General features: G+C 42.3%; 1 protein-coding gene across 1 annotated transcript; it reads left to right on the forward strand.

The window, feature by feature from the left end:
* Positions 1–1,262: 1,262 nt before the first annotated feature.
* On the forward strand, positions 1,263–6,723 carry LOC149244684 (uncharacterized). The gene is made up of 2 exons (XM_089371616.1): positions 1,263–5,391; positions 5,489–6,723. Exons 1-2 carry the CDS (start codon positions 1,263–1,265, stop codon positions 6,721–6,723), a joined length of 5,364 nt encoding a protein of 1,787 aa, XP_089227742.1.
* The last annotated feature ends 7,277 nt before the right edge of the window (positions 6,724–14,000 follow it).

The following is a 14,000-nucleotide window of genomic DNA, read 5'->3' on the forward strand; positions in this document are numbered from 1 at the left end:
AACTCGGAGCCCAGGGTTTTTTTACGGCAATTTTCTCCAACTTAGAAGATAAAGATCGGATATTTGAGGAGGGCCCTTATTTCCTGAATAATGCTGGCCTATTCATGAAGTACTGGGAAGAGCGCTACAATCCCGAACGGGAAACAATGCTTGCGGCACCCGTCTGGGTCAGATTGTTCGGGCTTCCGGACGAGTTTTGGGACCCTGAAACTCTGGAGGGAATAGGCAATACGATTGGGAGCTTCGTCAAAATTGCTGAGGCCACGAAACGAGGTAAGTACAACGCTTATGCGAGAATCTGCGTTTATATAAATTTAGCAGAACCTCTCCCTGAAACTGTAGAAGTAGAGTACCATGATGAAATTTGGAAACAACCAGTCGATTACGAACATATTCCCTTCCGTTGTCGTACCTGCCACGAATATGGCCATTTATTCAGACAATGCCCATTGAATAAAGAAGAAGAATCCAAGAAAAGTCAGGAGGATCAACAAAAAAAGGCTGGAAAAGGTTTTCAACAGGTAGTAAGGAAGAAACGACAGAACAGAGGTATATCAAGGACTCAAACGCAGGAAAAATCGAGAAAAGCAAACAATCAAAACAAATTTCAAATCCTCCAGAGTGAAGATGAAGACTTCGAAGTAAACCTAGAAGATGATGAGGACCCTGAGAATACCCCTATGGAAATAGCGGGAGAAGAGAAAGGAAAGGGTAGTGAGCCAAAATCGAACAAAGAAAACAGGGGAAAAAAATCTGAGGAGGTAACAACAGAACCAGAACAGGAATCTAAGATGGAAGTGGAAATCCCGTCAGAGAATGAAGCAGAAGAGGAGAAAATTATGAGAAGTTTGTTACAAGAATGGAAACACCTGGACAGCAGGTTTATACCTGAAAAACAAAAAGAACTATATAAGGAAGTCTTCAAGAAATACAAAGAGAAAAAAGGAGAGCCCCCGGACTACCTCAGCATGTCAGAAAGTGAACAGGGGAATGAGGATAAAGAAATGATCACCTATGGCAAAAATAGCAGGAAAAGAGGCCGAAAACCAATGAGAGAAACCATCCAGACAGTGGGGGAAATATTGATAAACTCAGGAAAAGTGATACCTCTGTCGGAGGTATTCTTCCCCTCTTACAAAAAGTTTTAAATGATAGTGCTCAGTTGGAATATTAGGGGTTTGCATAGTAAAGGCAAACAGAGGTATCTTAAGGACAAGTTGAAAAAAGAAAAACCTAGTGTGATGATAATACAGGAGACAAAGATGTCGAACCAACAGATTGAAGAAATAATAGAAAAAGGGAGGTTACAGTATCAAGTAATGGGACAAGATGCAATCGGTTCTGCGGGAGGCATCGCTGTCCTGTGGAACCCAAATGAAATCATCATAGAGAACTGGTCAAGTATGAGTGGCATCCTCACTGGACTTGGCAGAATAGTAGGAACCAGTCATCAGGTGGTTATCTCAGGAGTCTATGGCCCCCCGACCCCTGGGAAAAAAGAACAGTTCATAAACAACTTTAAATTGATCCGCAGACTTTACCCTGTAGCTGCTTGGATCATTGGGGGAGACTTCAATTTGATCAGATCTCTGGAAGAGAAGAAAGGGGGGACGAGGAAGAGGGATCACTTCATGGACGACTTCAATGCCATGATAGCTGATCTCAGGCTTATCGACGTTCAGACCATCAACGGGGTCCATACGTGGAACAACAGAAGGGGAGGAAAGAATCAAATTGCTTCCCGATTAGATAGATTTCTAATCTCTGAAGACATTATGAACAAAGATATTTTTGTTGAGGCCAAAATTATTCCAACCCTGGGATCTGACCATTGGCCGATCAGATTAGAGATGGATATCAAGAGGATTCAGGGGAAAAGACCTTTCAGATTCGAATCCTTTTGGCTAAGGGATCCCAATTTCATCAAGAAAATGGAGGAATGGTGGAACCAATGCACCAGTAAAGGTAGATGTAAAATGCATACCTTCCAGCTTAAACTGAAAGAATTGAAAAACAGAATAAAAAAATGGAACAAGGACGAATTTGGCAACATATTCGAGGATAAACAAAATCTGGAAAAGGAAATGGCTGAGCTACAGCAGCAGATAATCTTGGAAGGTAGAACGGAGGTCAGCAGCAACAGGGAAGGAGTCATCCTCGGAAGATTGGAAGAACGACGAAAACAAGAGGAGATCCTCTGGCGCCAGAAATCTAGGATAAAATGGTTAAGAGAGGGAGAAAAAAATACAAAATTCTTCCATCAGTCAATGATCAAACACAGGCAAGGAAACAGAATCCTTTCGATTAAGGATAGGAATGCGAGAAGGGTGGTGGAGCAAAAGGAAATAGAGCAGGTTCTTGTGGAGTACCACAAGGAGATGCTATCAGAACCTCAAGTGGACAGATCGGGGGCCATTCAAGAGATCTGTTCTGCCATCCCTAGTCTGGTCACTGAGGATCAAAACAAAGCCCTCATGAGGGCCGTGACCTTAGAAGAACTGGAAGATGTTGTGAAGACTATGAAAAAAGGGACTGCACCTGGACCGGATGGTTTCACAGTCGACTTCTACCAGGCATGCTGGCACTTCCTGGGGAACGAGATTTTGGCTGTAGTGGAAGAATCAAGAATAAACCAGAAGGTGTGGCGGGCTTTTAACTCAACCTTCTTTTCCCTCATTCCTAAGGGAGACAACCTAGAAGAGGCAAGTGGATTCAGACCTATAGCTCTCTGTAACGTCATTTATAAAATGATAACTTCGCTCATTGCCAAAAGACTCAAACCTCTCTTGGACAATCTTATCTCGGCTGAACAGACTGGTTTTGTGGAAGGACGGCAAATTCTCGATGGGCTGGTGGTAACTCAGGAGGTGATTCACTCCCTAAAGGTTAAAAAACAAAAGGGGATGCTAATCAAATTGGATTTATCCAAAGCTTATGACAGGCTTAATTGGAAGTATTTAGAAACTGTGCTTGCGAGATTCGGGTTCCAACAAAGATGGATCGCCTGGATTCATAACCTGATCTCCTCCCCCCACTTTTCTATTATGGTTAATGGAAGCCCCTCTGAAACCTTTAATGCCTCCCGTGGCCTCCGTCAGGGCGACCCTTTGTCCCCTTTCCTTTTCATTCTTGCCGCGGAAGGACTTGGCAGATTTATTAAACAAGAAAGAATAGCAAATAGAATCAAAGGGCTGAAACTCTGGGGCAACAATCTCCCCTTAACTCATCAACAATTTGTTGATGACATCATGCTGTATGGGGAACCAACGGTAAGAGAAGTTCAAAACCTTAAAAGAATCCTAGACCTATTCTCTGAGGCTTCTGGGTTAGAAATAAATAAAGACAAGTCCTGTATCTTCATCTTCAACACAATGGAGCAGATCAAGTCTCATCTCATTAGAATTCTTGGTTTCAAGAAAGGAGAATTCCCCTCTAAATATTTAGGTAATATTCTGGATCTCACCTCCAAAAAGGTGAAGAATTGGCAAGGAACCCTTGACAAATTGAACAAAAAGGTCTCAAACTGGGCTTTCAGAGTCCTGAATATTGCTGGCAGAGTAGTTCTTGCCAAGTCGGTTCTCCAGGCGATCCCTATATACCCTTTAGCGTGCATGGCTGCACCTGCGGGGGTTTGTGCCAAAATTAGGGAAATAATAAGAAGATTTATATGGAGTGGATCTGATCAGAAGAATAAATGGGCTTTGGTCTCGTGGAAGCAGCTGACAGAGAGAAAAGATAAAGGAGGTTTAGGTCTAAGGGACCCGGAAATTCTTAACAAGGTGTTAGGAGCTAAACTGTGGTGGAGGTGGCTTAATGGTGGAAATGACTTATGGAAAAACATATGGAGGATCAAATATAGAACGCCAAACTCTACAGCCGACATTCTAAGACAGCAGGAATTCCCCAAAGGCTCCTCTATTTGGGATCTTGCCTCCCAAAACAGAGATCTAATTAACAACCATACCTTCTGGGAGATTAGAGGAGGCAGGGAAGCTAACTTCTGGGAGGATAGGTGGCAACAGCGTGAGAGATTAACGAATAACCAGGACCTCCTGCAGATTCGGGGTAGAATTGAAAGAAACAGACTCAGTGTTAAGGATTACTGGAAAATAAATGAAATGTCGGAGGGATGGAGAATCTGGGAAGACCCGGCTCGTTGGGACCCAGATCTGTCCCCTGAACTCCAGGAACACTATAAAAAAGAGATGGGATCAAGGAAAATCCGAGAACGCCATGGGAACGATATCCTTCGATGGGGATACAATATGAAAGGGATATTCACAACAAAGGAGGCCTACTTCTTAAAAGAAGCTCAGAACAGGGATGACAGGAATGTAGAGTGGAAAACTATTTGGGAGAGTAATTGGTGGCCCAAAGTTTCCATCTTTGTTTGGCTATCCTCTAAAAATAAAATTCTGACCTGGGACCGAATTCAGAAGAAAGGTTTCATCGGCCCTTCCCGTTGCTATCTTTGCAACAAGGATTATGAGACCAGAGACCATTTGCTGATGAATTGTTCGTATACAGAGCAACTCTGGAAGATGACCAGACGGCTATTCAACAAATCGGGTCTTCAGATCAGAGATTTCACCGATCTGGTCTTCCAGTGGAATAAGGAAGCCTTTCAAAGCAGGGTTGTCCAGAGGGCTTGGAACCTTATGTCCCCCTTCATTCTATGGATGATCTGGAAGGAACGAAACCGGAGGGTGTTCCAAAACACTGGTAGAAATCCAGAAATTATCTGGGATCAGGTAATTGAAAGTATGCGTGAGACTATCCTGATTGAAAAATGGGAAAATGATGATTGGCAAACAAATTCGGAAGAACAGGAAGTTTTGAACAGGTTAAACCTTAAACTTGAAATGGTTCACTTCAAGCATCCGACCTTCCAGGACATGCGAACTCAAAGTCCAGATAAATTCAGATATCCGCGCGACCCGTTTATCAAACTCAACTTTGACGGGGCCTCGAAGGGAAACCCGGGCGAAGCAGGCTTCGGGGGAATCTTCAGAGACAGCAATCACCAGGTTAGATGGATTTACGCTGAATGGGGAGGGCAGATGACCAATAATGAGGCTGAGTTCTGGGCCCTGCATCAGGGTCTGTGCATTGCCATTAGAAACGGCTATAACAACTTGGAAATCTCCGGGGATTCGAAGATTGCTGTTGATATGTTGAGGAAGCTCAGTAATGGGCAGGCATGGGAGAAAATGGCCAAAAGCTGGCGCACAGCGGGCATTATTCAAGAAATAGCGGGCCTTATCAAACGTATTGATTATAGAATCATTAACCATGTCCGGCGTAAAGGAAATCAGCCTGCTGACTGGCTTGCCAATTGGGGCTGTCGAGGACGTGGCACCACCTTGGACAGCCAATGGAGAGCGGTGGAAGGTAAGCAGGAATGGGAAGAGCTGGCAAATATAATCAAATCCGATCATGAACATGCAACAAATGCCAATGAATGATTCAACGGGTTGGTCCGATTCAGGCAAGTGGAGGCCGCACGCCTCGGGAGGAATTCAGCAGCGACATGCAAAAAGCATCATGGAAGATGGTAGGTTGGAAGATCGTGTCCTTGACGACAGTACAGTGACGGCAGTCGAAGTGTATGGGCGTCAGTACACTCCAGGTAATGTAATTAATGGCTGTTCGATAAGGGGTGAAGATTGCGGTCCGCCAGCCCTCACAGCAGAAGAAATTAACAACGATATGATGACTAAGAGTAATGGCCCTCAGGCGCGTTTTGCAAGGCAGAGGATTACCGGATCAAACGGTTTTTCGACGGAAAATAGTCGCGTTTATTCCCTATGTTGGCCGAAGGATAATACTTTCTGCATATCCATAAATTGGGTCAGGGTGGAGGCTGCAATCAAGCAGCACCAGCGTGCAGAGTCCAGTCAAAGGCATCAGAGAACCAGTCCGTCGGTTATCATGGAAACTAGACAGAAGCTCAGACAGGGGGAAGAGAATCAGAAGGTAGGGGAGGTCAGCAGACGCCGTAAAGGCAAAACCATTATGCAGCAGGACCCTCCTGTTACTGTTCTGGATATTGAGGATGATTCGGATGATGCCCCGGTGCCAGTTGTTGGTAGCAATGGCAGATACCACCGACAGAACGCGAAGGAGGAAGGAGAGGAGCAAGAGGAGGTCCGGCGCTACGGTACAAGGAAGCGCAGCCCGCCAACTGATAAGGAATTTGACGGAAATGGTAAACGCACTAAAATCCAGAAGGGTAAAGGAAAGATGGAGGGGGAAACCTCAGGAGATGGCCAGGGAAGGAAACGGAAACAAAATGAAACTGTTTTACACCGAATTCGCAGGGCTGAAAAGGCTTTTTCTCGTAATGCCAAACCTGCTGTTAGCAATCTCATGAAACACCTGGAAGAAGACTTGATTCAGGAGAATTGGGACGACGAGATGGATGAATGGGAATTCCTCATACCGGACCCGGGGCATACTCGCGGGCGCTTGTCGTTATTCAAGCAGTCGCTCCACATTTACTGGGTTATGAAGGGCCTCTTGGCCAAAGCCTTGGAGCAGATGGCGAAAGAAATGGTCAACCTGGCCAAAGGGGGTCCAGATATCCGCAGGGAACTGGCTTTTCTGCGTGTTGCAATGACCCAACATGATGAGAAGCTGGAGGCTATTCAACAGCGGCTGAACCGCATTCTCCCAGACCCAGAAGATGGAGCAGCTCAACACCCTGATGGCGGCATCGAATAACAGAAGATATGTTTAACATCTTTCATAATATTTTTGGTTTTAGATTTATACCTGTCAGAGATAGTAGAAGGCATGTAATTCAGAACAGTAGGTTTAGCCATAGTGTTAGTAAGGCTCAGGAATGTTTAGCTTTGCTTGCTCAGACCACCAGACTGAGAGCCTTCTATTTTTGGGCTGCTTTCAAAAACTACCGATGGAACTTGGTCCCGGTTTCCCCATGAGGGCGGGCTATGACTGTTTATGATTTGATGTTATGGTTTTTTTTGATCGAGTAATAGAATGAGAACCACCCAGCTTACAAAAAAAAAAACAAACAGTGTCATAGAAAACATAAATGGGAATTTACATAGTGCCAATCTTGTGATAGAGTCCATTCCAAGTTTCCTTCCTGATGCGAAAGAGCTTGAACAACAATGGAAACAAGCAGTGGAAGAAAAAGCAGAAGTGATAAGGCAAATGACCAGGATAAACTGGGAGGCATATTGGCAACATGGCAAAACCTCACAGTCAATGGATGGCCCTGTGATGCCTAACCACTTCTACGACGAAAATGGTGCCAACACTAATCGATGCCGTATCTGTTGGACAGTTGAAAGCTGAAGTTAGCCAACCAACACAGCTCAAGCCATTGATGGATATTTGTGATCTAAAGAATCAAATGCAGGATAGTTAGTCACCTTGTTTATTTCCATTTTGATTTTATTTTTGCACAAATTGAGGCAGGTCGTTTAAACCTCAACTATTTTTGTAATAATATATTTTTAGTTTTATAGTTTAAGTATTTAAACCCCTCTCATCCATTTAGAGACGGGTCCAAAATTTTATTGGAAATAGTCTTCAAAACATGCACTTTTGTCCCTTTGAAGAAGTTCTGATGAAATTAATGGACCAAGATTATTTTCTATCTGATTTAGCATCTTCTACTGAAATTGCACTTTTGTACTCTTAGATGGTGTTGAATGGACTGAAGATAGATCAATATTTCTGAAACACATGAGGAGGACATTTTATAAATGGTACTTTTATCTCGTAATCCTTTTTACTTATGTATTAAGAAATGATTTATTTTCGAATTGTTTATGTATGAAAGTCTAAACTTTGATTGCCATTATTACACTTTTGTATGATGATGATATTTATTTTATGCTGAATATATGAATAATTCCTTATGCATATATCTTTCACAATCATTTTGGCTAACCTTTTATACAAAATGATTATTGTTAAAATGGTTTCACTTCTCATTGCAATTGAATGATATTTATTACCTACTGCTTTCAGATATTATTGTAGATCGCATACATCAATTTAATCTCGGGTATATTTATAATTAGATAGTGATTAAATTAGGATAAAATGCATGTGATTGTTAGTTAATATTAGATTACTTTTAGCTTACTTATTACTTTAAAACCTCACATATCACCCCATTAGCACAAGCATTAAATAGATTGGGAAACTGGTCCCATTATCCCTAGTCGTAACCACTACTCCAAACGGAAAAGGAGCTGCCAAACAAGGTTTAGACTAGGTAGTTTTTCCCCATGTTGAAGCAATGATTTTCGAGGCTTCAACAGATTGTAACAATCATTTTTATTTTGGGGCTGCTTCTCGATGTTCATCTTCGAGAATACTTGTGAGCACTGATATTCATTCATCAGATGCCCAAAACTTAGTGCGTCATTAGGTGCAACCTCTTCATTATCATCAGTGTCTTCCGGCTACTCCTGTATGTCATCATCCGCATCAAGTGTATGAGTGCAGACAGAGGTAACAACTCACTTCCAATCTAAACAAGAGTTCTCGGGGTGAAATTCTTCATTGAAGGAACTGTACTTAGGATCAATGCATTGATCGAGTTGGAACATAGGATTTTACGCAAATTTGGAACTGAACTGACTGTTGCTTGATGAGCCGGTTGATGAACTTCTTGCTTGTCTCTGTTTGGCCGGATGACTGTTCGCGAATGTGTCTGTCTTCCGTTTCTTGAGTTCAGACATTTCGGTGGTCAAGTTCTTGACAAGGCGAGTGAGGGTCTCAATTTCAGTTGCTTCCTTGTCTCTGCCTTTTCTCGCCATTGCTTGGGGCTTTTTCTCACATCCTTGGAGTCTTTCGTTGATTCATCATCCTTGATGACTCTATGGCGTGCAAGTCTTTCTCAACAAAAATACCCTCTTCACAGATTTCTAATAGTGTTGGCTTCACAGCTCTCTTGATGAACTGCACAATGGTGGTTGGCAGTGCAGATGTGTAATAGTTGATAGTGATGGACTCATGAGGTTTGGTGTCTATTGAAAGCTTGTTCAAGATACATGTAAACCTCTAATTGAAAAATTTCACTTTCTCTTTTCCCTCCATATTGAAGCTTCCCAATTCTTTGAGTAGCATGGCTAGAGTCTTGACATCAGCAAATGTTTCAAGGAACATACATTTGAAAGAACCCTAGTTATATATAGAGCTAGGTGGAAGGCTGTGATATGAAGTAGCTACCCGGCCATCCAAGGTACATGGAAACAATCTACATGCTACGTCGTCATAACATACCTCAAGGGTCTGCAACTGTATGTAGAAGTTGTCTAAGTGGTCTTCTACCTTCACAACACTGTCATGGTTAAACTTGATGTTCACTCTCTCCACTTGCATCAGAATCTTGTTCAGAACATCCGAGAGATCCGATGGTCCCTGAGTAATCCATTCAAGATTTGATTCAACCATCTCTTCATCCTCTTCATATTCTTCATCTCCTTTAGAATATGAAGGTTCTGGATCTTATTCTGTTAGTTCATCTCCACCTCCATTTCCTCTGCTGCCTTCCCCTTCATCTCCTATACCGGAGTTTGATCCAAAAACCAAAAGACTGCCTTGTTTGTCTTCAAAAAAGATTGGAGGTTTCTCTCCATCTTCAATAGCTTCTTCCAACCCTTCAAGAGTAGCAAGGACTGCTTCTTCCACCGATGATACAACCACTCCTATGGGAGTGGCCTTTGGCTTCTTAGATGTGTGTGGAAGGTACTGTACACCTGGGATCAGTCCAACTGCTTTCACGAACTGGCAAGAGATGGGATAGATGGATCGAAGTATTGATATGAATTTTTTTGTTTAATTATGATATGTGAAGAGTAACCAACTGTTGAGTTGTGAGACAGGGAGTGAGAGTTACTGCCTTGACTAGATGGTTGATGAGTGAGTGTGAGGGGAATTTCAGCCATGTACAACTAGCTACCCTCCTTCTAGTGCCAGAAATGTTGACGGTGCTGGACCCGCCAACATTTAGGGGATCACCCCGGTATGAAGTCCCAACTAGACCTCACACCATTTGGTGTGGGAGTCCCATCTGGTATGATGGCCCGGTCACCATTGTCTTAAGGGTTTGCCTCAAATCTTGCTTGTCAGCATAGGAGAGTGGTTCGCTTTCTCTTCGAGAAGTGAGGTTCCCGTGCTTGGTGAGTGTAAGTGTACTTATGTCGATGGTTCTTTCACTGTGAGGGGAAAAGGTGAAGGTGAGTTCTAGGTTGAAAGAATCAGTCCCAACTCGGCTAGGAACACACAACACAAAGGACATACATAGCTTCTAGCGGAGCAGTCTACTCGGATGCAATAGTCACAACATATAAGGTAAGATAACACATACAACAAGGTTCATGTGAAAGGTATGTCTAATGTCCAACAGATCAGTCAGTATTACAACATGCATTTGAAGTGTTAAAGATCAGTCTTACAACAAATACAATACATGTTTGAAAATGTGTTGGCCTGTTGATAGGCTTCTGAATTAAGCGAAAGTTCTAAGACACATGGTTACACCCTAAATCACTAACCCCGTCAGCGGGGCATTGGAGCCACTACTTACTTCTCAAAGAAAATATTACAGACTCTCTTGGCCATCTGGGAGGAGCTGAGGTGAAAAGTCCTTTCATGTACAAAAGTGGGGGGTATTTATAGCCAAGGGTGAAACTGACCCTTGTGGCTATTCGACTACCCTCATGACCATTCGACTTCCATGACTTTCCAACTTACATGACTCTATGTTCAATAAGTGGGTCTCTTAGACTTCCACATTACATCACATTGATTGACAACAAGCCCATAGTAGAGATGTGGGTAACATGACTCATGAATTGAATCAACATGACTTGACATGACAATGTTAGTACATTTGTGCTACTGCTGGAGTGCATGTCGAGCTACAGTGCTGCTGAGTGATGGATGTCTTCATGGTGTATCATAGCCTCATCTCCACATGGCAAAGTTCGCAGAGTCTTCGATGGTCCTTGGTTCGCTTGATTAAGCTCTAGCATGTTGTTCCTTGCTTTCATGTTGGAAGGCTTGACAAAATGACTTGTTCGCGAAGGTGCATGTTCGTTGCTTTCATCCAGTTCGCATGATTCATTCATTTGTCTGTTGGTGAACCTGTCCATCTTCATTTGCTCCCTTTGTTCATCCTATTCTTCGTCTTGACATGTTTTTTTAGTGTACTTGTACCTGCAATCAATCATGAGAAGACAACATCAAATCCAAAACCTCATAGTATACTATGAGACATGATGATTCAAATGCATGTGACAGGAGAGGTAGTAGGGATGTGTTGTGAGATGATGGCTCTGGGAAACTACTGATGAAAACTATGCAAGAGCCACTGAGGGATGGAGATAGACAATCTGAGTCGATAGTGACTGCTTGCAAGGTCTTGCTTGGTAAGGAGGAAAAATTGTGCAACTTTTGGGAGGGATAGACTGGGCTACAAGAGGGCAAGGTAGGCATGCTCTGCGTATTTTCTAGAACGAATAGTGAGCAGGGGATGGAAAACCATATTTGTGCAATTTTCCAGAGGAACAGGCCGGGTTGCATGAAGGTTCAGCAGGCAGGGATTGTGCAAACTTTCTAGGGAATTGCCTAGGAGTCTGGCAGCCAAAACTGCACAACTCCTAGAGGGAACTGCTAGTTGGCTGTTGAGGTCACTGGCAGGTAGACTTGTGCAATTCCTAGAGGGAACTTCCAGTTGGCTACTGGCATCTAGAACTACACAATTCCTAGAGGGAACTTCTAGTTGGCTTCTTAGTCACTGGCAACAGAAACTGCGCAATTCCTAGAGGGAACAAGTAGTTTGCTGCTGGGAGCTGCTGGCTGGGAAAACTATACTAAGGCTAGGAGGATTGCCTGCTAATCATCTCTGCACAATTTTTGAGTTGAGCTCACTGATGGGCAGCGGGATACCTGCTCATGAGCACTGCGCAATTTCTGAGATGAACAGTCGGTTGAATGTCCGAGTGGCCAACATGAGTGTTGCTTGAGTTGCTTATGGACAACGCTGCTTGAAGGAACTAGCTTTGTGCTTCTGCGCTGTTTTGGCTGACATTAAATCAAGTTGAAAGAAGGGTGATGGTTCGGCTCTCAATGAGGAGTCTGGTCGCCAATACGTCAACATATATGACTAAGTGTGTGAATGGTAGAAATATGCATAGGTGATCATACGAACACACACTAGCATGACTTGATGATGAAACGATTGAACCATCTAGACAAACATGTTCAACAAGATTGACTGACGGTGCAAGCGACAAGCGCGACACTCATGATTAATCATTCATGATCGGGACGATGCTTGCGCGATAGTGAATGTGACTTTGTGTGTGAGCGCGATAAATGATTTCATGGTGAGCACAACAAACACATACGAAGCAAAGAGTTTGAGCATAACCAAAACATGGTTGCAAGCATGACTTAGACATCAACATGTAGAGACTTCAGTGCAATAAACAAGTAAGGCGAATGTAAAGACTCACATGAGCTCATGGAGTGAGCCTAGGTATGTGTAGTCATCAAGTGAAACTCTTAAAGGGAGGCTCCGAAATTGGTGCAGGCCAAGATTTTGGAGGGTGGTTGTAGCCGCTACAACAACTACTTTGCATGCGAGAGTAATTAACTATATTTAACATTCTCAAAATTTTACATTCTTAAGTAATTAAATAATTCCATTTCATACTATATCATGGAAATCTTTTGCAAGTACCATCTTTGATTTTTATCTGAATTTTTATCAGTTTAGATCTATTAGAAAAAGAAAAACCATTCGAAGTAAGTGTTAGGATATTTCGAAACATAGGAAATATTTAAGTATAACTTGGTCTAGTGTATAGTTAGGTAAAGTGTGTTTCTTTAGTATGTACTTTTTGTAACTTACAATCCAATGGTCACGATATGTTCTAGACATGAAGTGATCCCACAGTTCATTCTATCCTTGGTATTATCGACACTTAATCTGTGGCTTAACACCCAATTGGTCCATGATATCTATTTAAAGAGCACGGAGGGTTATTTGTCTGGTGACTTGGTCATGAGAGAAGCTTATGTAAATTTTCCTTCGTTTACATTAATAAATTTCCCGAAGTGGCCTCATTGGCTTAGGCCGTGGATTGTTTCCCTCTTTAAGGTTTTTAACCACGTCAAGAATACTGGTTTATTGATCTGTGATCTATTTGTGAGTAGTGTCCTTTGGTTTTCTATCTAAGGAACTTACCCTATAAATTCCTAAATGGTATCAACCTATTCGATGGCCCCATTCGTTGGTGATCCAAATTTGAAGTCGTTACAACTACATCCGACTGTTGTTTCCTAGATCTAATATTTCTAACTGCTTTCGGGCCAAGATGGCTGCTCTATTATGTTAGGAGCATATGTTCTAGTGAGGAACCCCTTTTGTTTCACACGAAAATGTTTTTGGTAGCCCTAGCTACGTCATTTTTAAGATCTGGAGGTGTATAGTCTTTATTTGCAATTATAGTTATTTATCTCTCTATTTATTTCAGTTTATAGTCCCATATAATTTTTTTTTATTACTGGATCTATATCTTTCATTTATGTGCATGATCTTTTCCCTGTGACTCAGTGTGATCTAGGCAAACCAGAAACAGAAAGAAAGAATTTTTCTCATGCGTATGCTCTTTTCCGATGGATCTTAGTGTGATCTCGAAAAATCAAAAACATTGAGGAAAATATCTAGTTTCCGGCCAAATCTAACTTTAAGCCGTAAGGCTCGGATAGTTTTGCTTGTTCGTTTGGTTTGTGTGGTTGTTTTCTTGTTTTGTAGGCAAAAAAGTGTTCTTCAAGTAAGCACGCACCCCAAAGCTTCAACGAACGAAAAAAAAAACCCTTCCTCCTTTCCAATAATTACTAACCTTTTAAACTAGCTCACTTGGTCTAAATTTACTTTATGTGAATAGAGGTCTTGGGTTTCAAGTCTTTCTTTTTCTTGAGTTACTTTTTCAGAAAACACATGT

The sequence above is a fragment of the Pinus tabuliformis genome, chromosome 8 (genome assembly GCF_031772625.1).
Source record: "Pinus tabuliformis cultivar Carrire ecotype Pingquan chromosome 8, CPIR1, whole genome shotgun sequence".
In the NCBI taxonomy this organism is placed as follows: domain Eukaryota; kingdom Viridiplantae; phylum Streptophyta; class Pinopsida; order Pinales; family Pinaceae; genus Pinus; species Pinus tabuliformis.